General features: G+C 63.7%; 1 protein-coding gene across 1 annotated transcript; it reads left to right on the top strand.

Moving 5' to 3' along the window:
- The first annotated feature begins 1,130 nt into the window (after positions 1-1,130).
- LOC132341032 (plasma membrane calcium-transporting ATPase 3-like) lies at positions 1,131-26,098 on the top strand. Its single transcript, XM_059872296.1, is given in 23 exon segments — positions 1,131-1,322; positions 1,933-2,089; positions 2,697-2,894; positions 4,988-5,245; positions 6,073-6,198; positions 6,267-6,395; positions 6,801-6,842; positions 6,929-7,096; positions 7,797-8,011; positions 9,727-9,883; positions 9,886-9,962; positions 11,925-12,032; positions 12,034-12,167; positions 14,285-14,519; positions 15,650-15,835; positions 17,227-17,314; positions 17,399-17,505; positions 18,653-18,844; positions 20,008-20,221; positions 21,387-21,598; positions 22,651-22,758; positions 23,855-24,010; positions 25,790-26,098. Coding segments are annotated over 22 exon segments (3,570 nt in total). The 5' UTR covers positions 1,131-1,322; positions 1,933-1,938.
- Positions 26,099-27,088: the final 990 nt, after the last annotated feature.

Below are 27,088 nucleotides of genomic sequence, written 5' to 3'. Positions count from 1 at the left end.
AGGGCTGAGCAGGGGCGGCGGGGACAGGGGTGGCCAGGTGTGTCCAGGTGTGACAGGGCCAGGTGTGTCCAGGTGTGTCGGGGATGTCCAGGTGCGACAGGGCCAGGTGTGACCAGGTGGGACAGGGGTGACCAGCTGTGACCAGCTGTGTCAGGGATGTCCAGGTGTGACAGGGCCAGGTGTATGCAGGTGTGTTGGAGACAGCTGTGTGCAGGTGTTGGAGACAGGTGTGCTCAGGTGTGTCAGGGACAGGTGTGCCCAGGTGTGCCCAGGTGTGTCCAGGTGTGTCCAGGTGTGTCAGGGACAGATGTGTCCAGCTGTTCTTGGGGCACACATGTGTGCAGGTGTCAGGGACAGGTGTGTCCAGGTGTGTCAGGGACAGGTGTGAGCAGGAACTGGGAGTTCCTGAGGGCACTGGGAGTTACTGGGGATACTGGGGGCACTGGAACTTACTGGGTGAACTGGGAGTTACTGGGGGCACTGGGGTTTGCTGGGGGCACTGGGGGTTCACTGGGTGAACTGGGAGTTACTGGGGTGAACTGGGAGTTACTGGGAGCACTGGGAGAGCTGTGAGCTCCTGGGGACACTGGGACTTACTGAGAATTACTGGGATTTACTGGGAGCCCACGTGTGCCCAGCTGTGTCGCGCTGGGGGCGGGGCTTTCCCCGCTGTGGGCGGGGTTTACAGCACTGGGGCGTCGGTTTTTCCCGCGTGGTGGGCGTGGTTTTGCCCATATAGGGACTGGCAGTTCCCGCCCCCGCCCCGAGGCTCCGCCCCCCGTTTGGCGCAGTCCGCGCGCGCCGCCGCAGGGCCGGGGGCGGGGCCTCGGCGCTGGACGCGGGCGCTGATTGGCTGAAAATGTGGGATGGACGGGAGGGGGCGTGGCTTGGGCGGAGCGAGACGGGACTGGGAGAATTGGGAGGGACTGGGGGGAACTGGGAGAACTGGGAATTACTGGGAGGGACTGGGGGGACTGGGATTTACTGGGGGAACTAGGAAAACTGGGGAGAACTGGGAGAGACTGGAGGGACTGGGATTTACTGGGAGAACTGGGAATTACTGGGAGGGACTGGGGGGACTGGGGGGACTGGAATTTACTGGGGGAACTGGGAAAGACTGGAGGGACTGGGATTTACTGGGGAAGAACTGGGGAGAACTGGGAGTTACTGGTGTCACTGATGGTCACCGGTGTCCCCGGGGGGCGGGATGGCTGCCCGCTGTCCCCTCAGGTGTCCCCGCTGTCCCCAGGTGTGGCCCGGACAGGGGGGGCGGCCGGGCCCCCCCCGGCGAGACCCCCCCCAGGCCCCGCCAGCGCTGACAGGTGAGGGGCGGTGGCCCTGTCCCCAGCGCTGTCCCCAAACCCTGAGAGCTGTCCCCAGTACTCCTCTCATGTCCCCAGACCTGTCCCCAGGCCCGCAGTGGTGATCTCAGCGCTGTCCCCATGTCCCCAGTTGTGCCCCCATCTTTGTCCCCCTGTCCCCAGCCCTGTTCCCATCCCCAGGCCTGTTGCCATCTTGTGTCCCCAGTTCTGCCCCCAGCGCTGTCCCCTGTCCCCAGCAGTGTCCCCTGTCCCCATCCCTGACCCCACAGCTGTCCCCTGTCCCCAGCAGTGTCCCCTGTCCCCGTCCCTGACCCCACAGCTGTCCCCTGTCCCCAGCAGTATCCCCTGTCCCCATCCCTGTCCCCACAGCTGTCCCCTGTCCCCACGGCTGTCCCCATGCTGTCCCCTGTCACCAGCAGTGTCCCCTGTCCCCACGGCTGCCCCCAGCGCTGTCCCCATGCTGTCCCCTGTCCCCAGCGGTGTCCCCATGCTGTCCCCTGTTCCCACGGCTGCCCCCAGCGCTGTCTCCCTTGCTGTCCCCTGTCCCCAGCTCTGTCCCCACGCTGTCCCCTGTCCCCAGCGGTGTCCCCATGCTGTCCCCTGTCCCCAGGCCGCCATGGGGGACGCCGGGGGGGGTTTCGGGCTGGCGCTGCCGGAGCTGCGGGCGCTGATGGAGCTCCGGGGCTCCGAGGCGCTCCTGAGGCTGCAGCGGGACCTGGGGGGGGTCCCGGGGCTCTGCCGCCGCCTGCGCACCTCCCCCACCGACGGTAACGCCCCCCGACCCCCCGCGACACCCCCGGGACCCCCCCAAACCCACCGAGACCCCCCAAAACCCATCAGGACCCCACAGAACCCACCCTGACACCCCCAGACCCCTCATTCCTCTGGAAACCCTTGGGAACGCCCCCGGCACCCCAGAACCCCCCAAAACCACCTGGGACCCCCCCCCGAACCACCAGGAACTCCCCAAAACCCCCCTCGGACCCCCAAAACCACCTGGGACCCCCCCCATCCCGCAAAACCACCGTGACCTCCCCAAAATCCCCCCTGGTGGACCCCCAGAGCCCCCCAAAACCACCCAGGGGTCCCCAGGGTGGCTGTGGGGGTGACACCCGTGTCCCCAGGGCTGTCCAAGGGTCCCCAGGGTGGCCGTGGGGGTGACAGGGGTGTCCCCAGTGTGGCTGTGGTGGTGACAGGGGTGTCCTCAGGGTGGTCTGGTGGTGACACCTGTGTCCCCAGGGCTGTCTGAGGGTCCCTAGGGTGGTCTGGTGGTGACACCCATGTCCCCAAGGCTGTCGGGGGGTCCCCTGGGATGGCCGTGGGCGTGACAGGGGTGTCCCCAGGGTGGTCTGGTGGTGACACCCGTGTCCCCAGGGCTGTCCGAGGGTCCCCCGGAGCTGGAGCGCCGCCGCCGGGTGTTCGGCCGGAACTGGATCCCCCCGCGGCGCCCCAAGAGCTTCGCGGCGCTGGTGTGGGAGGCCCTGCAGGACGTCACCCTCGTCATCCTCGAGGTGGCCGCGCTCGTGTCCCTCGGGCTGTCCTTCTACGCCCCCCCTGGCGCCGCCGATGAAGGTGACACCTCTGTCCCCACGGCCCCGGCACTTTGTCCCCATCCCTGTGTCCCCATCCTGCTGCCATCCCCAGCCCTGTGTCCCGTCTGCTGTCCCCATGTCCCCAGCTCTGTGTCCTCATCCCCTGTCCCCGTCCCACTGCCATCTCCATGTCCCCATATCCTCATCCCTATGTCCCCATGTCCCCAAATCCCCATCCCACGTCCCCTGCACCTCCTGGCCATGTCCCTGTGTGTGACACTGGTGTCCCTATGCGTGTCACCTGTATCCTCCTGTGACCCCATATGTGTCATCCGTGTCCCCACATGTGTTGTCCTTGTCCCCACATATGTGACCCATGTCCCCACATGTCCCCATGTGTGACACCTCTGTCCCCCATGTCCTCACAAGTGTCACCTGTGTCCCCACGTATGTCACCGATATCCCTGCTGTCCTCACGTGTGTCGCCCATGTCCCCACGTGTGTCACCGATATCCCCCCCGTGTGACACCGCCATCCCCGCTGTCCCCACATGTGTCACCTGTGTCCCCCCGTATGACACTTCTGTCCCCGCTGTCCCCACGTGTGTCACCTGTGTCCCCCGTGTGACACCGCCGTCCCTGCTGTCCCCACATGTGTCGCCCGTGTCCCCACATGTGTCACCTGTGTCCCCCCATGTGACACCACCGTCCCCAGTCCCCACATGTGTCACATGTGTCCCCCCGTATGACACTTCTGTCCCTGCTCTCCCCACATGTGTCACCTGTGTCCCCCCGTGTGACACCTCCGTCCCCGCTGTCCCCACATGTGTCACCTGTGTCCCCCCGTATGACACTTCTGTCCCTGCTCTCCCCACATGTGTCACCTGTGTCCCCCCGTGTGACACCACCGTCCCCACTGTCCCCACATGTGTCGCCTGTGTCCCCCCGTGTGACACTTCTGTCCCTGCTCTCCCCACGTGTGTCACCTGTGTCCCCCCGTGTGACACTTCTGTCCCTGCTCTCCCCACATGTGTCACATGTGTCCCCCCGTATGACACTTCTGTCCCTGCTCTCCCCACATGTGTCACCTGTGTCCCCCCATATGACACTTCTGTCCCTGCTGTCCCCACATGTGTCACCTGTGTCCCCCCGTGTGACACCTCCGTCCCCGCTATCCCCACGTGTGTCGCCTGTGTCCCCACATGTGTCACCTGTGTCCCCCCGTGTGACACTTCTGTCCCTGCTGTCCGCACGTGTGTCACCGCTGTCCGCATGTGTGTCGCCCATGTCCCCCCATGTGACACCACTGTCCCCACTGTCCCCACATGTGTCACCTGTGTCCCCCCGTGTGACACTTCTGTCCCTGCTCTCCCCACATGTGTCACCTGTGTCCCCCCATGTGACACCTCCGTCCCCGCTGTCCCCACATGTGTCACCTGTGTCCCCCCGTATGACACTTCTGTCCCTGCTCTCCCCACATGTGTCACCTGTGTCCCCCCGTGTGACACCACCGTCCCCACTGTCCCCACATGTGTCACCTGTGTCCCCCCGTGTGACACCTCCGTCCCTGCTGTCCCCACATGTGTCGCCACTGTCCGCATGCGTGTCGCCCGTGTCCCCCCATGTGACACCACCGTCCCCACTGTCCCCACATGTGTCGCCTGTGTCCCCCCGTGTGACACTTCTGTCCCTGCTCTCCCCACGTGTGTCACCTGTGTCCCCCCGTGTGACACCGCCGTCCCTGCTGTCCCCACATGTGTCGCCCGTGTCCCCACATGTGTCACCTGTGTCCCCCCGTGTGACACCTCTGTCCCTGCTGTCCCCACATGTGTCGCCACTGTCCGCATGCGTGTTGCCTGTGTCCCCCCATGTGACACCACCGTCCCTGCTGTCCCCACGTGTGTCGCCGCTGTCCACATGCGTGTCGCCCGTGTCCCCCCAGGTGACACCACCGTCCCCACTGTCCCCACATGTGTCACCTGTGTCCCCCCGTATGACACTTCTGTCCCTGCTGTCCCCACGTGTGTCGCCCGTGTCCCCACATGTGTCGCCCGTATCCCCACGTGTGTTGCCCATGTCCCTACACGTGTCACCGCTATCCCCCCATGTGACACCTCGGTCCCCGTGTCCCCAGCGTGCGGGCAGGCCTCGGGGGGCGCGGAGGACGAGGGCGAGGCGGAGGCCGGCTGGATCGAGGGCGCGGCCATCCTGCTCTCGGTGGCCTGCGTGGTGCTGGTGACGGCGTCCAACGACTGGAGCAAGGAGCGCCAGTTCCGGGGGCTGCAGAGCCGCCTGGAGCGCGAGCAGCGCGTGGCCGTCCTGCGCGGGGGACACCTGGCACAGGTGCCCGTGGCCGACCTGGTGGTGGGGGACGTCGTGCAGGTCAAGTATGGTGAGTGACAAAGGGTGGGGACATGGGGGGACAGAGGGTTGGGGGAGTGGTGGTGGCCTGTGTCGCCATCTCGATGGTGGCTCTTGTCACCATCCTAACTGCCGTGCCTGTCCCCTGTCCCCATCCCCTGTCCCCATGCCCGTGTCACCATCCCCGTGTCACCATCCCCATCCCAGTGACATCCTCTGTCCCCATCCCTGTGTCCCCATCCCCTGTCCCCATCCCCGTGTCACCATCCCCATCCCCTGTCCCCATCCCCGTGTCACCATCCTCACCCCAGTGCCATCCCCTGTCCCCATCCCCTGTCCCCATCCCTGTGTCCCCATCCCCTGTCCCCCCCCCAATGCCATCCATCCCCTGTCCCCATCCCTGTGTCACCATCCCCATCCCAGTGCCATCCCCTGTCCCCATCCCCTGTCCCCATCCCCTGTCCCCCCCCCCAATGCCATCCATCCCCTGTCCCTATTCCTGTGTCCTTATTCCCTGTCACCCTCCCCATCCCGATGCCATCACCGTGTCCCCATCCTCACGTCCTCTTGTGTCCCCACACCCATGAGCACACGAGGTCACACCAGGGGACATCAGGACACCTCAGGACACACCACAAAGTTCTGGTGACATTGCGGTGACACAGCCCCAACACCTGGTCTGGGGACACCCCAGGGGACATCACAGTGGTCACTCCATGGTCACTCCATGGCACACCACGATGTCCCCGGTCACATCAGGACACACCACAAACTTCTGGTGACACTGCGGTGACACAGCCTGGTCTGGGGACACCCCAGGACACCCGGTGACACCGCGGTGGCCCTGTCCCCTCCCAGGTGACCTCCTGCCGGCCGATGGGGTCCTGATCCAGGGCAACGACCTCAAGATCGACGAGAGCGCCCTGACCGGGGAGAGTGACCACGTGCGCAAGTCCCTGGACAAGGACCCGCTGCTGCTCTCGGGTGAGGGACGTTCGGGGACACGGGGGACGCCGGGGGGACCGCGCCGTGACCCGCGCTGTCCCCGCCAGGCACCCACGTCATGGAGGGCTCGGGCAGGATGGTGGTGACGGCCGTGGGGGTGAACTCGCAGAGCGGCATCATCTTCACCCTGCTGGGCGCCGCGGGGGACGACGAGGACGAGGGCAGGGACAAGAAAGGTGACACCACACCCAGGGAGCTGTCCCCAAGGGGGCTGGCACTGCTTGGCACTGTCCCCAAGGAATCTGGTGCTGGGTGGCACCACGGGTGGCTGGTGGCGCCGTGGGAGCTGGCACTGGTGGCGCCGTGGGTGGTTGGTGACCCTGTGGGCTCTGTCACCTTCTGTCCCCAAGTCTCTCCCATGTCCCTGAGGGCTCCGGGCCCTTCTGTCCCCCTCTGTCCCCTCTGTCCCCAAGGTCTCCAGACCCTCTGTCCCCCTGTGTCTCCGTGTGCTCCACCCCTCCCATCCCTGTCCCCAGCAGTGCCACCACTGCCACCACCACTCCCTGTCCCCACCCCGGGGGCTCTCCCTGTCCCCCCCAGGTCACATTTCGGGGTGTCCCCACCCCCCCTTTGTCCCACAGGGAAACCCCAGGATGGCGCCGTGGACGCCCCACAACCCAAAGGTGCTTTGGGGTCGGGTGGGGACATCCCCAAACCCCCCTCCCCGTGTCCCCCCCTTGTCCCCCTGCCACGTGGCCGGTGTCCCCAGGCAAGCGGCAGGATGGGGCGGTGGCCATGGAGATGCAGCCGCTGAAAAGCGCCGAGGGAGGGGACACGGCCGAGGGGCCGGGGACGCGTCCCCGAGGTGGCCCCAAGAAGGAGAAGTCCGTGCTCCAGGCCAAGCTGACCCAGCTGGCCGTGCAGATCGGGAAGGCAGGTGGGGGCTGGCGTCCCCAAACGAGGGGACAAAGGGTTGGGGACGTGTCCTGAGGGGTGGGGACACTGAGGGCGGGGTGGGGACACATCTCCAGAGGTGGTCTCAAGGACAAATCAGTGCCACAGGTCAAACTGAGACTGCAGATTGGGGTCCCCGAATGGGGTGGCAGAGGGTTGGGGACACTGGGGACGTGTCCTGAGGGGTGGCTGAACAACACCAAGGGTGGGGACGTGTCCCCCAGGTGTCCCCAAGAAGGACAAATTGATCCTGCAGGGCAAAGTGACCCAGCTGGAGCGTTGGGGGTCCCCAGTGAGGGGACGAAGGGTTGGTGACCTTGGGGACGTGTCCTGAGCGTGGTGGCCCCCCACAGGCCAGGAACGTGTCCCCGAGGTGTCCCCAAGAAGGACAAATTGGTCCTGCAGGGCAAAGTGACCCAACTGAATGTGGAGATCGGGGGGTTGGGGGTCCCCAATGAGGGGACAAAGCTTGGGGACATGTCCTGAGGGTGGGGACATCAGGCACAGGGTGGGGACGAGGACACAGGGTGGTGACAAGGACACGGGGTGTCCCCAAGAAGGACAAACCAAGCCAAGCTGACCCAAGTGACCGCGCACATCAGACGGTTCGGTGTCCCCAAACGGGGGTGACGGGGACACGGCGACCTTTTGGGGGACCGCGTCCTGAGGGTGTCCCCTCTCAGGCCTGGCCATGTCGGCCATCACCGTCATCATCCTCGTGCTCTACTTCGTCATCGAGACCTTCGTGGTGCAGGGCCGGCCTTGGCTGGCCGAGTGCGCCCCGGTCTACGTCCAGTACTGGGTCAAGTTCTTCATCATCGGTGTCACCGTGCTGGTGGTGGCCGTCCCCGAGGGGCTCCCGCTGGCCGTCACCATCTCGCTGGCCTACTCCGTCAAGGTCTGTCCGTTTGTCCGCCTGGCCGTCCGTCCAACCGCGTCCGTTTCTCCGTCACCTCCCCGTTCAAGTCCAGCTGGCCGTCTGTCCGTCCGTGTCCCTTTGTCCACCCGTGTCTCTTTGTCCCTCCATGGCCGTTTGCCCATCCGTGTCCGTTTGTCCCTCACCTGCCTGTTCGTGTCCGTCTGGCCATCTGTCCCTCCATCTTCCCCAAATTCCCTCCTTTTTCCCCCAGAAAATGATGAAGGACAACCTGCTCCCAATTTCCCCCCATTTTCCCCCTGTTTTTCCCATTTTCCCAATTTATTTCCCATTTTTTCCCCAATTTTTTCCCATTTTTCCATCATTTCCCCCCCAATTTTCCCCCAAATTCCCTCCTTTCCCCCCAGAAAATGATGAAGGACAACCTGCTCCCAATTTCCCCCCATTTTCCCCCTGTTTTTCTCATTTTCCCAATTTATTTCCCATTTTTTCCCCAATTTTTTCCCATTTTTCCATCATTTCCCCCCCAATTTTCCCCCAAATTCCCTCCTTTCCCCCCAGAAAATGATGAAGTACAACACCCTGCTCCCATTTTCTGCCATTTCTCCCCACTTTCCTCCCATTATCTCCATTCTCCTCCCCAATTTCCCCATTTTTTTCCCATTTTTCCCCCGTTTCCCCAATTTTTTCCCATTTCCCCCCCAATTTTCCCCCAATTCCCTCCTTTCCCCCCAGAAAATGATGAAGGACAACAACTTGCTCCCATTTTCTGCCATTTCCCCCCATTTTCCTCCTGTTATCTCCATTTCTCCCCCCAATTTCCCCAATTTTTTCCCATTTTCCCCCCATTTCCCCCCATTTTCCCCCATTTCCCCAATTTTTTTCCCATTTTTTCCCATTTCCCCCCATTTTCCTCCCATTATCTCCATTCTCCCCCCCAATTTCCCCATTTTTTTCCCATTTTTTCCCTATTTCTCCCCAATTTTTCCCATTTTTTCCCTATTTCTCCCCAATTTTCCCCAAATTCCCTCCTTCTCCCCCCAGAAAATGATGAAGTACAACACCCTGCTCCCATTTTCTGCCATTTCCCCCCATTTTCCTCCCATTATCTCCATTTCCCCCCCCATTTTTCCCCATTTTTTCCCATTTTTTCCCCCCATTTCCCCCCATTTCCCCCCATTTTCCCCCATTTCCCCAATTTTTTTCCCATTTTCTGCCATTTCCCCCCATTTTCCTCCCGTTATCTCCATTTCCCCCCTCAATTTCCCCATTTTTTTCCCATTTTTTCCCCCCATTTCCCCCCATTTTCCCCCATTTCCCCAATTTTTTCCCATTTTTTCCCATTTCCCCCCATTTTCCTGCCATTATCTCCATTTCTCCCCCCAATTTCCCCATTTTTTCCCATTTTTTCCCTATTTCTCCCCAATTTTTCCCATTTTTTCCCTATTTCTCCCCAATTTTTCCCATTTTTTCCCTATTTCTCCCCAATTTTTTCCATTTTTTCCCTATTTCTCCCCAATTTTCCCCAAATTCTGTCCTTTCCCCCCAGAAAATGATGAAGGACAACAACCTGCTCCCATTTTCTGCCATTTCCCCCCATTTTCCTCCCATTATCTCCATTCTCCCCCCCAATTTCCCCATTTTTTTCCCATTTTTTCCCCATTTCTCCCCAATTTTTCCCATTTTTTCCCTATTTCTCCCCAATTTTTCCCCAAATTCCCTCCTTTCCCCCCCAGAAAATGATGAAGGACAACAACCTGGTGCGGCACCTGGACGCCTGCGAGACCATGGGCAACGCCACGGCCATCTGCTCGGACAAGACGGGCACGCTGACCACCAACCGCATGACGGTGGTCCAGGCCTTCGTGGGGGGGGTCCCACTTCAGCCCCCGCCGCCGCCCTGGCGCCCCCCACGCTGGACCTGCTGGCCCAGGCCATCGCCATCAACAGCGCCTACACCAGCAAGATACTGGTGAGGGGCACTGGGAGCACTGGAGGGGTCTGGGGGGGATTTGGGGGGAGTTTGGGGGGATTTGGGGGGTTTGGGGGGGTTTTGGGGAGGGGTCACAGGTCTAGGCCATCGCCATCAACAGCGCCTACACCAGCAAGATACTGGTGAGGGCAACTGGGAGCACTGGGAGGGGTCTGGGGGGGATTTGGGGGGAGTTTGGGGGATTTGGGGGGGGTCACAGGTCCAGGCCATCGCCATCAACAGCGCCTACACCAGCAAGATACTGGTGAGGGCAACTGGGAGCACTGGGAGGGGTTTGGGGGGGATTTTGGGGGGGTTTGGGGGGTTTTGAGGGGTTTTGGGGGGGGTTTGGGGGGGGGACATGATGCCCAGGCCATCGCCATCAACAGCGCCTACACCAGCAAGATACTGGTGAGGGACACTGGGAGCACTGGGAGGGGTCTGGGGGGATTTGGGGGGAGGTTTTGGGGGTTTGGGGGGGTTTTGGGGGGATTTGGGGGGGTTTTGGGAGGGGTCACAGGTCCAGGCCATCGCCATCAACAGCGCCTACACCATTGAGATACTGGTGAGGGCAACTGGGAGCACTGGGAGGGTCTGGGGGGATTTGGGGGGAGTTTGGGGGAGTTTGGGGGGGTTTGGGGGGAGTTTGGGGGGAGTTTGGGGGGATTTGGGGGGGTTTTGGGGAGGGGGTCACATGCCCAGGTCATTGCCATCAACAGCGCCTACACCAGCAAGATACTGGTGAGGGCAACTGGGAGCACTGGGAGGGAATTTGGGGGGGATTTTGGGGGGTTTTTGGGGGTTTGGGGGGGTCTGGGGGGAGTTTGGGGGGAGTTTGGGGGGGTTTGGGGGGAGTTTTGGGGAGGGGTCACAGGTCCAGGCCATCGCCATCAACAGCGCCTACACCAGTGAGATACTGGTGAGGGGCACTGGGAGCACTGGGAGGGGTCTGGGGGGGATTTGGGGGGAGTTTGGGGGGAGTTTGGGGGGATTTGGGGGGATTTTGGGGAGGGGTCACATGCCCAGGTCATCGCCATCAACACCAGTGAGATACTGGTGAGGGGCACTGGGAGCACTGGGAGGGGTCTGGGGGGGATTTGGGGGGGGTTTTGGGGGGAGTTTGGGGGGGTTTGGGGGGGAGTTTGGGGGGATTTTGGGGGGGGGGGGTCAGAGGTCCAGGCCATCGCCATCAACAGCGCCTACACCAGCAAGATACTGGTGAGGGCAACTGGGAGCACTGGGAGGGGTCTGGGGGGGATTTGGGGGGGAGTTTGGGGGGTCTGGGGGATTTGGGGGGGTTTTGGGGAGGGGTCACAGGTCCAGGCCATGGCCATCAACAGCGCCTACACCATTGAGATACTGGTGAGGGGCACTGGGAGCACTGGGAGGGGTCTGGGGGGGGATTCGGGGGGAGTTTGGGGGGGTTTGGGGGATTTGGGGGGTTTTAGGGGGAGTTAGTTTTTGCCCTCTCACCCCCCTTTACCTGCCCCTTTTATGTGCCCCCAAATTACCCCCTTTACCTGCCCCTCACCCCTTTACCTGCCCCCTCTACTGCCCCCCACCCCCTTTACCTGCCCCCACTCCCTTTACTGCCCCCACCCCCATTTACCTGCCCCCTCTACTGCCCCCCACCATTACCTGCCCCCTTTACCTGCCCCCATCCCATTTACCTGCCCCCCACCCCCTTTACTGCCCCCCACCCCATTTACCTGCCCCCTCTACTTCCCCCCACCCCATTTACCTACCCCCTTACTCTGCCCCCCACCCCCTTACTCTGCCCCCCACCCCCTTACTCTGCCCCTCACCCCTTTACCTGCCCCCCACCCCATTACCTGCCCCCTTTACCTGCCCCCCACCCCCATTACCTGCCCCCTTTACCTGCCCCCACCCCCTTTACTGCCCCCCACCCCATTTACCTGCCCCTTTACCTGCCCCCCCTCACCTGTCCCCCCCCCCTTCCAGCCCCCCGAAGCCCCCGGGGCCCTCCCTCGCCACGTGGGCAACAAGACCGAGTGTGCCCTGCTGGGGCTGGCGCTGGCCCTGGGCCGCGACCCCGAGGCCGAGCGGGGCGCAGGTGCCCGAGGAGCACCTGGTCAAGGTGTTCACCTTCAACTCGGAGCGCAAATCCATGAGCACGGTGACCCGCCGGCCCGGGGGGGGCTACAGGCTGCTCTGCAAGGGCGCCTCCGAGATGGTGCTGCGCAGGTGAGGGGGGGGCACACACCTGGGCACACCTGGGGGCACACCTGGGCACACCTGGGGGCACAGCTGGGCACACCTGGGCACATACCTGGGCAGGCAGAGCCATGGGTGCAAGCCCAGGGAGGGGTACAGGCTGCTCTGCAAGGGCGCCTCCGAGATGGTGCTGTGCAGGTGAGGGGAGGGGGGCACACACCTGGGCACACCTGGGGGCACAGCTGGGCACACCTGGGGGCACAGCTGGGCACACCTGGGTACATACCTGGGCAGGCAGAGCCATGGGTGCAAGCCCAGGGAGGGGTACAGGCTGCTCTGCAAGGGCGCCTCCGAGATGGTGCTGCGCAGGTGAGGGGGGGCACACACCTGGGCACACCTGGGGGCACAGCTGGGCACACCTGGGGGCACAGCTGGGCACACCTGGGCACATACCTGGGCAGGCAGAGCCATGGATGCAAGCCCAGGGAGGGTACAGGCTGCTCTGCAAGGGCGCCTCCGAGATGGTGCTGCGCAGGTGAGGGGGGGGGCACACACCTGGGCACACCTGGGGGCACAGCTGGGCACACCTGGGCACATACCTGGGCAGGCAGAGCCATGGGTGCAAGCCCAGGGAGGGGTACAGGCTGCTCTGCAAGGGCGCCTCCGAGATGGTGCTGCGCAGGTGAGGGGGGGGGGGCACACACCTGGGCACACACGTCACACACCTAGGCGCACACCTGGGCACACCTGGTGGCACATCTAGGGGCACACCTGGGCAGGCAGAGCCATGGGTGCTGTCCCGAGGGAGACCAGCTCCATCCTAGACCCAGGGGAACCCCCCTGACCCATCTGGGACCCCTCTGAGCCCCCTCCCCGGACTCACCTGTCCCCCCCAGGTGCAGCTTGATGCTGAATACAGGGCGGGGGTCCCATAACCCCCTCCCCTGACCCCCCTAACTCACCGGGACCCCCCTGAGCCCCCTCCCCTGACTCACCTGTCCCCGACTCACCTGTGCCCCCCAGGTGCAGCTCGATGCTGAACACAGGGCGGGGGTCCCATAACCCCCTCCTCTGACCACCCCCTGAGCCCCCTGAGCCCCCTCCCCTGACCCCCCCCGGCCCCTGAGCCCCCTCCCCTGACTCACCTGTCCCCGACTCACCTGTCCCCCCCAGGTGCAGCTCGATGCTGAACACAGGGCGGGGGTCCCATAACCCCCTCCCCTGACCCCCCTAACTCACCTAGGACCCCCCGGAGCCCCCTCCCCTGACCTTCCCTGGCCCCTGAGCCCCCTCCCCTGACTCACCTGTCCCCGACTCACCTGTCCGCCCCAGGTGCAGCTCGATGCTGAACACAGGGCGGGGGTCCCATAACCCCCTCCCTTGACCACCCTCTGAGCCCCCTGAGCCCCTCCCCTTACTCTCCCTGGCCCCTGAGCCCCCTCCCCTGACTCACCTGTCCCCGACTCACCTGTGCCCCCAGGTGCAGCTCGATGCTGAACACAGGGCAGGGGTCCCATAACCCCCTCCTCTGACCCCCCCGAGCCCCCTGAGCCCCCTCCCCAGACCTCCCCTGGCCCCGACTCACCTGTGCCCCCCAGGTACAGCTCGATGCTGAACACAGGGCGGGGGTCCCATAACCCCCTCCTCTGACCCCCCCGAGCCCCCTGAGCCCCCTCCCCAGACCTCCCCTGGCCCCTGAGCCCCCTCCCCTGACTCACCTGTCCCCGACTCACCTGTCCCCCCAGGTGCAGCTTGATGCTGAACACAGGGCGGGGGTCCCATAACCCCCTCCCCTGACCCCCCTAACTCACCTAGGACCCCCCTGAGCCCCCTCCCCTGACCCCCCCTGGCCCCTGAGCCCCCTCCCCTGACTCACCTGTCCCCGACTCACCTGTGCCCCCCAGGTGCAGCTCGATGCTGAACACAGGGCGGGGGTCCCATAACCCCCTCCCCTGACCCCCCCTGGCCCCTGAGCCCCCTCCCCTGACTCACCTGTCCCCGACTCACCTGTCCCCCCCAGGTACAGCTTGATGCTGGACATAGGGCGGGGGTCCCATAACCCCCTCCCCTGACCCCCCTAACTCACCTGGGACCCCCCTGAGCCCCCTCCCCTGACTCACCTGTCCCCGACTCACCTGTCCCCCCAGGTGCAGCTCGATGCTGGACGCGGGGGGCGCCCCGCGGGCGCTGGGGGGCGCGGAGCGGGAGGAGCTGGTGCGGCGCGTGGTGGAGCCGATGGCGGCGGGGGGGCTGCGGACCCTCGCCCTCGCCTTCCGCGACTTCCCCGGCCGGCCCGAGCCCCCCTGGGACGACGAGGCCGCGGTGGTCGGGGAGCTCACCTGCATCGCCATCGTGGGCATCGAGGACCCCGTGCGGCCCGAGGTGGGGGGCGTGGGGACGTGGGGACATGGGGGGGACATGGGGGAGTGTGGGGACGTGGGGGAAAATGGGGGGACATGGGGACATTGGGACATTGGGGACATGGGGACATGGGGGGACATGGGGACATGGGGGCATTGGGACATGGGGGGAAATGGGGACATGGGGGGCGAATGGGGACATGGGGACATGGTGGGGGACATGGCAGGGACATGGGGGAGTGTGGGAACGTGGGGGGAAATGGGGGGACATGGGGACATTGGGACATGGGGACATGGGGACATGGGAGGACATGGGGACATGGCAGGGACATGGGGACATGGGGACATGGGGACATTGGGACATGGGGACATGACAGGGACATGGGGACATGAGGGAGTGTGGGGACGTGGGGGGAAATGGGGGGACATGGGGACATTGGGACATGGGGACATGGAGGGGAATGGGGACATGGGGACATGGGGACATGGGGGGACAGGGGGACATGGCAGGGACATGGGGACATTGGGACATGGCAGGGACATGGGGACATGGGGAAATGGGGACATTGGGACAAGGGGACATGGGGGGAACATGGGGGGAATGGGGACACGGGGACATGGCAGGGAGATGGGGACATGGGGACGTGGGGGAGTGTGGGGATATGGGGGACATGGGGACATGGGGGGGACATGGTGGGGCGTGGGTACATGGGGGGGACATGGGGGGCGTGGGGACATTGGGACATGGGGGGAACACGGGGACATGGGGGGCGTGGGTGGACATGGGGACATGGGGGGCGTGGAAGTATGGGGGGCATGGGGACATAATGGGGACATGGGGGGATATGGGGGGGACATGGGGGACATGGGGACATGGGGGGCGTGGAGACATGGGGGACATGGGGGGGACATGGGGGGGCGTGGAGACATGGGGGGGACATGGGGACATGGGGGGACATGGCAGGGACATGGGGACACGGGGACATGGAGGGAGATGGGGACATGGACGGGCGTGGGGACATGGGGACATTGAGACATGGGGGACATGGGAGGGAAATCGCGACATCAGGAACAGGATGGGGACACACGGGGGACAGCGGGGACAGGACGGTGGCACTGCAGGGACAGGACGGGGACAGGTGCGTGTGGCAGGTGCCCGAGGCCATCCGGAAGTGCCAGCGCGCGGGGATCACGGTGCGGATGGTGACAGGTGACAACCTGGACACGGCGCGCGCCATCGCGGCCAAGTGCGGGATCCTCCCCGCGGGGGGCGGCGGCGACTGGCTGTGCCTGGAGGGGAAGGACTTCAACCGGCGCATCCGCAACGACCGCGGCGAGGTGGCACCGGGGACACCGGGGACACCGGGGACACTGGGAGGGACTGGGGACACTGGGGACACTGGGGACACTGGCTGTGCCTGGAGGGGAAGGACTTCAACCGGCGCATCCGCAACCACCGCGGCGAGGTGGCACCGGGGACACCGGGGACACTGGGAGGGACTGGGGACACCGGGGACACTGGGGACACCGGGGACACTGGGGACACTGGGGACACTGGCTGTGCCTGGAGGGGAAGGACTTCAACCGGCGCATCCGCAACGACCGCGGCGAGGTGGCACCGGGGACACCGGGGACACTGGGGACACTGGGAGGGACTGGGGACACTGGGAGGGACTGGGGACACTGGGGACACTGGGGACACTGGGGACACTGGCTGTGCCTGGAGGGGAAGGACTTCAACCGGCGCATCCGCAACGACCGCGGCGAGGTGGCACCGGGGACACCGGGGACACCGGGGACACTGGGAGGGACTGGGGACACTGGGAGGGACTGGGGACACTGGGGACACTGGGGACACTGGGGACACTGGCTGTGCCTGGAGGGGAAGGACTTCAACCGGCGCATCCGCAACGACCGCGGCGAGGTGGCACCGGGGACACCGGGGACACCGGGGACACTGGGAGGGACTGGGGACACTGGGGACACCGGGGACACTGGGGACACTGGGGACATTGGGGACACCGGGGACACTGGGGACACTGGCTGTGCCTGGAGGGGAAGGACTTCAACTGGCGCATCCGCAACGACCGCGGCGAGGTGGCACCGGGGACACCGGGGACACTGGGAGGGACTGGGGACACTGGGGACACTGGGGACTCTGGGGACACTGGGAGGGACTGGGGACACTGGGGACACTGGGGGACACTGGGAGGAACTGGGACAGGGATTGGGGACACTGGGGACACTGGGAGGGACTGGGGACATTGGGAGGGACTGGGGACAATGGGGACACTGGGGGACACTGGGAGGAACTGGGACAGGGACTGGGAGGCACTGGGGGGGTCTCTGGGGGGGGTCTTCTGAGGGTCTCACACTCCCCCCCCCAGGTAGATCAGGAGCACCTGGCCAAGGTGTGTGGGGATGGGCTGGGGGGGTTCAGGTGACCATGGGGGGGTTCAGGTGACCCTGAGGGGTCCCCGGGGGTCTCGGGGGTGTCCCCAGTGGGGTCCATGGGGGTCTTGGGGTGTCCCCAGGGGAGGTCCCCGGGGGTCTCACCCCCTCCAACCCCTCCAGGTGGAGCAGGAGCACCTGGCCAAGGTGTCTGGGGATGGGCTGGGGGGGTTCAGGTGACCATGGGGGGGTTCAGGTGATCCTGAGGGGTCCCCGGGGGTCCCGGGGGTGTCCCCGGGGGGTGTCCCCGGGGGTCTCACCCCCCCCAACCCCCCCAGGTGGAGCAGGAGCGCCTGGACAAGGTGTGGCCCAAGCTGAGGGTCCTGGCGCGGTCATCGCCCACCGACAAACACACCCTGGTGAAAGGTGGGAATTTGGGGAGGGGTCCCGGGGGTCCCTGGGGGGGGGGGGTCTCGGGGGGTCTCACCTGTGCCCCCTACCTGTCCCCAGGGATCATCGACAGCACCATCGGGGACCAGCGCCAGGTGGTGGCTGTCACCGGCGATGGCACCAACGACGGTCCCGCCCTCAAAAAGGCCGACGTGGGGTTCGCCATGGTAACGCCCCCTCCCCAAATAGTGGGACCCCTCCCCAAATAGCGGGACCCCTCCCCAAAATGGGACCCCTCCCCAAAATGAGACCCATGGGACCCCTGTCCAAAATGGAAGAATCCTCCCGAATTGGGACCCCCCCCCCCGGAACCCCACTCCAAATTGGGACCCCCGAGACCCCTCCCCAAATTGGGACCCCGAGACCCCTCCCCAAATTGGGACCCCCGAGACCCCTCCCCAAACTGGGACCCCGAGATCCCTTCCCTAAAATGAGACCCCAAGACTCCTCCTCAAATCAAGACCCCTCCCCAAATTGGGACCCCCGAGACCCCTCCCCAAATTGGGACCCCGAGATCCCTTCCCTAAAATGTGACCCCAAGACTCCTCCTCAAATCAAGACCCCTCCCCAAATTGGGACCCCCCCCCCCCAAATGGGGACCCCTCCCCATCCCTGGGTTCACCTTGGGTCACCCCTTGCCCACCTGGGGGTCACCTTGGGGCCGTGCTGTGGTCACCTGGGGGTCACCTGGGAGTCACCTGGGGGTCACCTGAGGGTCACCTGTGTCCACCTGGGAGTCACCTGGGTGTCACCTGGGGGTCATCTGTGGCCTCCTTGGGGTCACCTGGGGGTCACCTGGGGTCACCTGGGTGTCACCTGTCCGTGTCCCCCAGGGCATTGTGGGCACGGACATGGCCAAGGAGGCCTCGGACATCGTCCTGTCCCCTCACCCACCTGGGGGTCACCTTGGTGTCACCTTGGGGATCTACCATGGGGTTCCTCATCCCTGTGTCCACCTGGGGGTCACCTGGGTGTCACCTGTCCGTGTCCCCAAGGGCATTGTGATCACAGATGTGCCCAAGGAGGTCTCAGACATCATCCTGTCCCCTCACCCACCTGGGGCCACTTGGGGTTCCCCATCACTGTGGTCACCTGGGAGTCACCTGGGGTCACCTGGGGGTCACCTGGGGGTCACCTGTCCGTGTCCCCTAGGGCATTGTGGGCACGGACATGGCCAAGGAGGCCTCGGACATCGTCCTGTCCCCTCACCCACCTGGGGGTCACCTTGGTGTCACCTTGGGGATCTGCCACGGGGTTCCTCATCCCTGTGTCCACCTGGGGGTCACCTGGGTGTCACCTGTCCGTGTCCCCCAGGGCATCGCAGGTACGGACGTGGCCAAGGAGGCCTCGGACATCATCCTGACCGACGACAACTTCTCGAGCATCGTCAAGGCCGTCATGTGGGGCCGCAACGTCTACGACAGCATCGCCAAGTTCCTGCAGTTCCAGCTCACCGTCAACGTGGTGGCTGTCATCGTGGCCTTCACCGGCGCCTGCATCACCCAGGTGAGCTCACCTGGGCAGGTGGGACATGGGGGTGGTCATCGTGGCCTTCACCGGCGCCTGCATCACACAGGTGAGCTCACCTGGGCAGGTGGGACATGGGGGGGGGTCATCGTGGCCTTCACCGGCGCCTGCATCACCCAGGTGAGCTCACCTGGGCAGGTGGGACATGGGGGTGGTCATCGTGGCCTTCACCGGCGCCTGCATCACACAGGTGAGCTCACCTGGGCAGGTGGGACATGGGGGTGGTCATCGTGGCCTTCATCGGAGCCTGCGTCACACAGGTGAGCTCACCTGGGCAGGTGGGACATGGGGGTGGTCATCGTGGCCTTCACCGGCGCCTGCGTCACACAGGTGAGCTCACCTGGGCAGGTGGGACATGGGGGTGGTCATCGTGGTCTTCACCGGAGCCTGCATCACACAGGTGAGCTCACCTGGGCAGGTGGGACATGGGGGTGGTCATCGTGGCCTTCACCGGCGCCTGCATCACCCAGGTGAGCTCACCTGGGCAGGTGGGACATGGGGGTGGTCATCGTGGCCTTCACCGGCGCCTGCGTCACACAGGTGAGCTCACCTGGGCAGGTGGGACATGGGGGTGGTCATCGTGGCCTTCACCGGCGCCTGCGTCACACAGGTGCCCACCTGTGCCCACCTGTCCGCAGGACTCGCCGCTGAAGGCGGTGCAGATGCTGTGGGTGAACCTGATCATGGACACCTTGGCCTCTCTGGCCTGTGCCCACCTGTGCCCACCTGTGCCCACCTGAGCTCACCTGAGCTCACCTGTGCCCACCTGTCCCCAGGACTTGCCGCTGAAGGCGGTGCAGATGCTGTGGGTGAACCTGATCATGGACACCTTGGCCTCGCTGGCCTGTGCCCACCTGAGCCCACCTGTGCCCACCTGAGCTCACCTGAGCTCACCTGTGCCCACCTGTCCGCAGGACTCGCCGCTGAAGGCGGTGCAGATGCTGTGGGTGAACCTGATCATGGACACCTTGGCCTCTCTGGCCTGTGCCCACCTAAACCCACCTGAGCCCACCTGTGCCCACCTAAACCCACCTGAGCCCACCTGAGCCCACCTGAGCCCACCTAAGCCCACCTGAGCTCACCTGAGCTCACCTGTGCCCACCTGTGCCCACCTGAGCTCACCTGTGCCCACCTGTCCCCAGGACTCGCCGCTGAAGGCGGTGCAGATGCTGTGGGTGAACCTGATCATGGACACCTTGGCCTCGCTGGCGCTGGCCACGGAGCCGCCCACGGAGGCGCTGCTGCTGCGCCGGCCCTACGGGCGCGACCACCCGCTGGTGTCGGGCACCATGCTGCGCAACATCCTGGGCCACGCCGCCTACCAGCTGCTGGTCATCTTCACCCTGCTCTTCGCCGGTCAGTGACACTGGGGACACCGTGGGAGGGGTCCCACAGGTGATGGGAACCCGTGGAGACATGGTGGGATATGATGGGACACGGTGGGACACAGTGGGACATGGTGGGACATGGTGGGACACTGTGGGACACATGCCCTACCAGCTGCTGGTCATCTTCACCCTGCTCTTTGCCGGTCAGTGACACTGGGGACACGGTCCCACAGGTGATGGGAACCCGTGGGGACACGGTGGGACATGGTGGGACACAGTGGGACATGGTGGGACATGGTGGGACACGGTGGGACACGGTGGGACACGGTGGGACACGTGCTCTCCCAGCTGCTGGCCATCTTCACCCTGCTCCTCGCCGGTCAGTGACACTGGGGACAGGGGACAGTAGACACAGGGGAGGGCTTCCCACACCCACGACCATGTCCCCAAGGGTGTCCCCATGGGTGTCCCCATGTCCCCAGGGGTGTCCCCAAGGGTGTCCCCATGTCCCCAGGGGTGTCCCCATGGGTGTCCCCATGTCCCCACAGGGGAGGTGCTGTTTGACATCGACAGCGGCCGCACCACCCCGCTGCACGCGCCGCCCTCGGAGCAGTGCTGTCCCCAGGGGTGTCCCCATGGGTGTCCCCATGTCCCCAAGGGTGTCCCCAAGGGTGTCCCCATGTCCCCGGTGGTGTCCCCATGGGTGTCCCCATGTCCCCAGGGGTGTCCCCAAGGGTGTCCCCATGTCCCCAGGGGTGTCCCCATGGGTGTCCCCATGTCCCCAGGGGTTCCCCAAGGGTGTCCCCATGGGTGTCCCCATGTCCCCGGTGGTGTCCCCATGGGTGTCCCCATGTCCCCACAGGGGAGGTGCTGTTTGACATCGACAGCGGCCGCGCCGCCCCGCTGCACGCGCCGCCCTCGGAGCAGTGCTGTCCCCAGGGGTGTCCCCATGGGTGTCCCCATGTCCCCAAGGGTGTCCCCAAGGGTGTCCCCGGGGGTGTCCCCATGGGTGTCCCCATGTCCCCAAGGGTGTCCCCATGGGTGTCCCCATGTCCCCACAGGGGAGGTGCTGTTTGACATCGACAGCGGCCGCGCCGCCCTGCTGCACGCGCCGCCCTTGGAGCAGCGCTGTCCCCAGGGGTGTCCCCATGGGGTGTCCCCATGTCCCTAAGGGTGTCCCCGTGTCCCCACAGGGGAGGTGCTGTTTGACATCGACAGCGGCCGCGCCGCCCTGCTGCACGCGCCGCCCTCGGAGCACTTCACCATCATCTTCAACACCTTCGTGCTGATGCAGCTCTTCAACGAGCTCAACGCGCGCAAGCTGCACGGCGAGAGGAACGTCTTCGAGGGCGTCTGCGCCAACCCCATCTTCTGCGCCATCGTCCTGGGCACCTTCGCCGTGCAGGTGGGACAGGGGACACCTGGGGACACCTGGGGGGCATGTGGGGACATGGGACACACATGGGGACACACAGGAACGTCTTCGAGGGCGTCTGCGCCAACCCCATCTTCTGCGCCATCGTCCTGGGCACCTTCGCCGTGCAGGTGGGACAGGGGGACACCTGGGGACACCTGGGGGGCATTGGGGGGCACCTGGGGACACATGGGGGACGTACAGGGACATGGGGACACACAGGAACGTCTTCGAGGGTGTCTGCGCCAACCCCATCTTCTGCGCCATCGTCCTGGGCACCTTCGCCGTGCAGGTGGGACAGGGGACACCTGGGGACACCTGGGGACACCTGGGGGGCATGTGGGGACATGGGGACACACATGGGGACACACAGGGAACGTCTTCGAGGGCGTCTGCGCCAACCCCATCTTCTGCGCCATCGTCCTGGGCACCTTCGCCGTGCAGGTGGGACAGGGGACACCTGGGGACACCTGGGGGCATGGGGGGACACCCTGGGGGGCATTGGGGGGCACCTGGGGACACATGGGGGACGTACAGGGGACATGGGGACACCACAGGAACGTCTTCGAGGGCGTCTGCGCCAACCCCATCTTCTGCGCCATCGTCCTGGGCACCTTCGCCGTGCAGGTGGGACAGGGGACACCTGGGGACACCTGGGGGGCATTGGGGGCATGGGGGGCATGTGGGGACATGGGGACACACCTGGTGACACACAGAAACGTCCTGAGGGCATCTCGATGCCAACCCCATCTTCTGCGCCATCGCCCTCGGCAACCTTGTCCAGGTGGGGCACTGTGGGGACATTGTGGGGACATTGTGGGGACACGGGGGTGTCCGGGTGGGTGTGTGACCCCCGTGTCCCCCCCCGTGTCCCCTCGTGTCCCCTCCCAGGTGCTGATCGTGCAGTTCGGGGGGAAGCCCTTCAGCTGCTCCCCACGGGGACACTGTGGGGACACTGTGGGGACATTGAGGGGACACTGTGGGGACACGGGGGTGTCCGGGTGGGTGTGTGACCCCCGTGTCCCCCCCGTGTCCCCTCCCAGGTGCTGATCGTGCAGTTCGGGGGGAAGCCCTTCAGCTGCTCCCCCCTCAGTGCCGAGCAGTGGCTCTGGTGCCTCTTCGTGGGCGTGGGCGAGCTCGTCTGGGGACAGGTACGGAGACCCCGCCCACCTGGAGACCCCCGCCCACCTGGGGACCCCGCCCACCTGGGGACCCCCACCCTGGGACCCCACACACCTGGAGACCCCCACCCACCGGGAGACCCCCACCCTGGGACCCTGCCCACCTGGAGACCCCACCCACCGGGAGACCCCCACCCTGGGGACCCCCCACCCTGGGACACCGCACACCTGGGAGCCCCGCCCATCTGGAGACCCCACCCACCCTAGGGACCCCCACCCTGGGACACCGCACACCTGGAGACCCCACCCACCTGGGGACCCCCACCCTGGGACCCCGCCCACATGGGAACCCCGCCCATCTGGAGACCCCACCCACCTGGTGACCCCCACCCTGGAGCCCCGCCCACCTGGAGACCCCGCCCACCTGGGAACCCCTCCCCGACCCACGGGACCCCCAAACCTGGGGAACCCAAAGGACCCTCGCCCACCCCACAGAGCCCCCTGACCTATGGGGACGCCCCCACCCCATGGGACCCCCTGTCTGTCCCCAGGGTGTCCCCAGGGTGTCCCCAATGTCCCCATTGACCCCAGGGTGTCCCCAGTGTCCCCAAAGGTCCTGGGGTGTGACCCCCAGGGGTCAGAGTGCCCCGGCCCCTCGGGCGCTCAGTGGCCGGAGGGCTCCGGCCGCGCTGACCCCACTGACCCCGGGGTGTCCCCAAGGTGTCCCCGGGGTGTCCCCAAGGTGTCCCCAAGGTGTCCCTGTCCCCAGGTGCTGGTGTGTGTCCCAGGGGGCCCGCAGTGCCCTGGACCCTCGGGCGGTCAGTGGCCGGAGGGCTCCGGCCACGCTGACCCCACTGACCCCGGGGTGGCCCCAAGGTGTCCCGAAGGTGTCCCCAAGGTGTCCCCAAGGTGTCCCCAAGGTGTCCCCAAAGTGTGGCCTGTCCCCAGGTGCTGGTGTGTGTCCCGGGGGGCCCGCAGTGCCCCGGCCCCTCGGGCGCTCAGTGGCCGGAGGGCTCTGGCCGCGCTGACCCCACTGACCCCGGGGTGTCCCCAAGGTGTCCCCGGGGTGTCCCCAAGGTGTCCCCAAGGTGTCCCCGGGGTGTCCCCAAGGTGTCCCTGTCCCCAGGTGCTGGTGTGTGTCCCGGGGGGCCCGCAGTGCCCCGGGCCCTCGGGCGCTCAGTGGCCGGAGGGCTCCGGCCGCGCTGACCCCGAGCTGGCCGCGGCCGAGCTGCGCCGGGGGAAGGTGCTGTGGGTCAGGGGCTTGAGCCGCATCCAGACCCAGGTGAGACCCCTCCTCAAATTAAACCCCTGCCCCCAAATTCCCTCCTTTCGGCCTGAAATTTGGGGAGAAAAGCCGAAAATTTGGGGAAAATCCTGGAATTTGGGGAAAATCCTAAAATTTGGGGAAAAAAAGCTGAAATTTGGGGGGGAAAATCCTAAAATCTGGGGAAAATCCTGGAATTTGGGGAAGATCCTGGAATTTTGGGGGGGAAAATCCTGGAATTTGGGGGGGAAAGCCGAAAATTTGGGGAAAATCCTGAAATTTGGGGAAAATCCTAACTTTTGGGGGGAAAATCCTGAATTTGGGGGGGGGAAAGCCTAAAATTTGGGGAAAATCCTGAAATTTTGGGGGAAATCCTAAAATTTGGGGAAAATCCTGAAATTTGGGGAAATCCTGGAATTTGGGGAAAATCCTGGAATTTGGGGGAAAATCCCAGAATTTTGGGGGAAAATCCTGGAATTTGGGGAGGAAAATCCTGAAATTTGGGGGGGGGAAAGCCTAAAATTTGGGGGGGGGGGAAATCCTGGAATTTGGGGAAAATCCTGGAATTTGGGGAGGAAAATCCTAAAATCTGGGGGAGAAAATCCTGAAATTGGGGAAAAAAATCCCAACATTTGGGAATTTCCAGGGGGAAAATGGGAGATTTCCAGGGGTCTTTGTTTGGGGGAGGTCCCTTCATTGGGGGCGTTAATTAGGGGTTATTTTAGGGATTAATCAGGGATTAATAAGGGGTTGATTTAGGGATTAATTAGGGTTAATTAGGGGTGAATTTAGGGATTAATCAGGGGTTAATTAGGGGTGAATTTAGGGATTAATTAGGGGTTAGTTAGGGGTTAATTTAGGATTAATCAGGGGTTAATTTAGGGATTATAAGAGGTTAATGAGGGGTTAATTTAGGGGATTAATAAAGGGGTTAATTAGGGGATTAATCAGGGGTTAATTAAGGGTTAATATAGGGACTAATCAGGGGTTAATTAGGTGTTAATTTAGGGATAAATAAGGGGTTAATTAGGGGTTAATTTAGGGATTAATTAGGGGTTAATTTAGGGATTATAAGAGGTTAATGAGGGGTTAATTTAGGGATTAATAAGTGGTTAATTAGGGGTTAATTAGGGGTTAGTTAGGGGTTAATTTAGGGATTAATCAGGGGTTAATTTAGGGATTGTTAATGAGGGGTTAATTTAGGGATTAATAAGGGGTTAATTAGGGGTTAATTTAGGAAATAATCAGGGGTTAATTAGGGGTTAATTAGGGATTAATCAGGGGCTAATTAGGCGTTAATTTAGGGATTAATCAGGGGTTAATTTAGGGATTATAAAAGGTTAATGAGGGGTTAATTTAGGGATTAATAAGGGGTTAATTAGGGGTTAATTTAGGAAATAATCAGGGGTTAATTTAGGGGTTAATTAGGGATTAATAAGGGGTTTATTTAGGGATAAATAAGGGGTTAATTAGGGTTTAATTAGGGTTTAATTAGGGGTTAATAAGGGGTTAATTAGGGCTCTCTTGAGGGGGGTGGGCATTGGAAACATCGGGGGATTTTTTTGGGGGGGGGTTAAAATTTGGGGTCTCCTCTCTGGGGATTTTGGGGGGGGGGTCCCTTTCTATTTTTGGGGTGTCCCCCCCTCAATTTGGGGTTGAAAACACCGGGGGGGGTTTGGGGGGAGGGGCGTGATTTTTTGGGTGGGGGGATTTTTGAGGGGGTTTCTTTTGGGGGGGGTCCTCTCTATTTTTGCGGGGTCCCCCCCCCACTCAATTCCTTCCCCTCCCCCCCCCCAGATGCGGGTGGTCCGCGCCTTCCGCAGCAATTTGGGGGGGGGTCCTCCCCCCCTGCCGCGGCCGGAGCCCCCCCTGGGGATGCTGGTGGGGGGAGGGGGCCCTTTCGGGGTGCCCCCCCACGCCGAGCTGATTTTTGGGGACACTCGCGACATCCCCCTGATCGACGACACGGACGCCGAGAGCGAGGCCCCGCCCATCCGCGCCCCCCCCCCAAATCGCAACAACAACCACCGGACCCCTCCCCCACCCCCCCCCGGGCCCTTCTGCCCCCCCCCCGGGCGCCTGCACAGCCTCGAGACCTCGCTCTGAGCGGGGGGGGGGGCGACCCCCGAAATCCTCCCCAAATTGGGGACCCCCCCCCCCCATCAAATTGGGGGATCCCTAATTGGGGACCGCCCCCTTAAATTGGGGACCCCCCCTCAAATTGGGGACCCCCCCCCATCAAATTGGGGGATCCCTAATTGGGGACCGCCCCCTTAAATTGGGGACCCCCCCTCAAATTGGGGACCCCCCCCCATCAAATTGGGGGATCCCAAATTGGGGACCGCCCCCTTAAATTGGGGACCCCCCCTCAAATTGGGGACCCCCCTTTGAAATTGGGGACCGCCCCCTTAAATTGGGGAGCCCCCCATCAAATTGGGGACCCCTCCCCTTTGAAACTGGGGATCCCCCCTCAAATTGGGGACCCCCCTTTGAAATTGGGGACCCCCCCTCAAACTGGGGACCCCCCTTTGAAACTGGGGACCCCCCTCAAATTGGGGACCCTCCCATCAAATTGGGGGACCCCAAATTGGGGACCCCTCCCCTTTAAAATTCGGGACCCCCCCTTTAAAATTGGGGGACCCCCCTCAAATTGGGGGATCCCCCCTCCTCAAATTGGGTCACTTTAAAGTTGGGGGGGCCCCATTCTAATTGGGGACCCCTCCCCCAAATTGGGGAACCCCCCTCCCCTCCTCAAATTGGGTCCCTTTAAATTCGGGGACCCCTCCCTAAAATTGGGGAAACTCCCCCTTCTCAAATTGGGGGACCCCCCCTCAAATTGGGGGACCCCTCCTCAAAGTAGGGACCCCCTCAAACTGGGGACCCCCCCTCAAATTGGGGACCCCTCCTCAAAGTAGGGATCCCCCAAATTGGGGACTCCCCCCCATTTCAAATTGGGGACCCCCTCCCCAAATTGGCGACACCCCCCCTCAAATTGGGACCCCCACCCAAATTGTGGAAACTCCCCCCCCATTCAAACTGGGGACCCCCCTCAAATTGGGAACCCCTCCCCTTTTAAATTGAGGACCCCCTCTCAAA

The sequence above is a fragment of the Haemorhous mexicanus genome, chromosome 35 (genome assembly GCF_027477595.1).
Source record: "Haemorhous mexicanus isolate bHaeMex1 chromosome 35, bHaeMex1.pri, whole genome shotgun sequence".
NCBI classification, from domain to species: Eukaryota; Metazoa; Chordata; class Aves; order Passeriformes; family Fringillidae; genus Haemorhous; species Haemorhous mexicanus.
The sequence above is the reverse complement of the archived record's forward strand: the minus strand, read 5'-3'. Positions and strand labels throughout refer to the sequence as shown.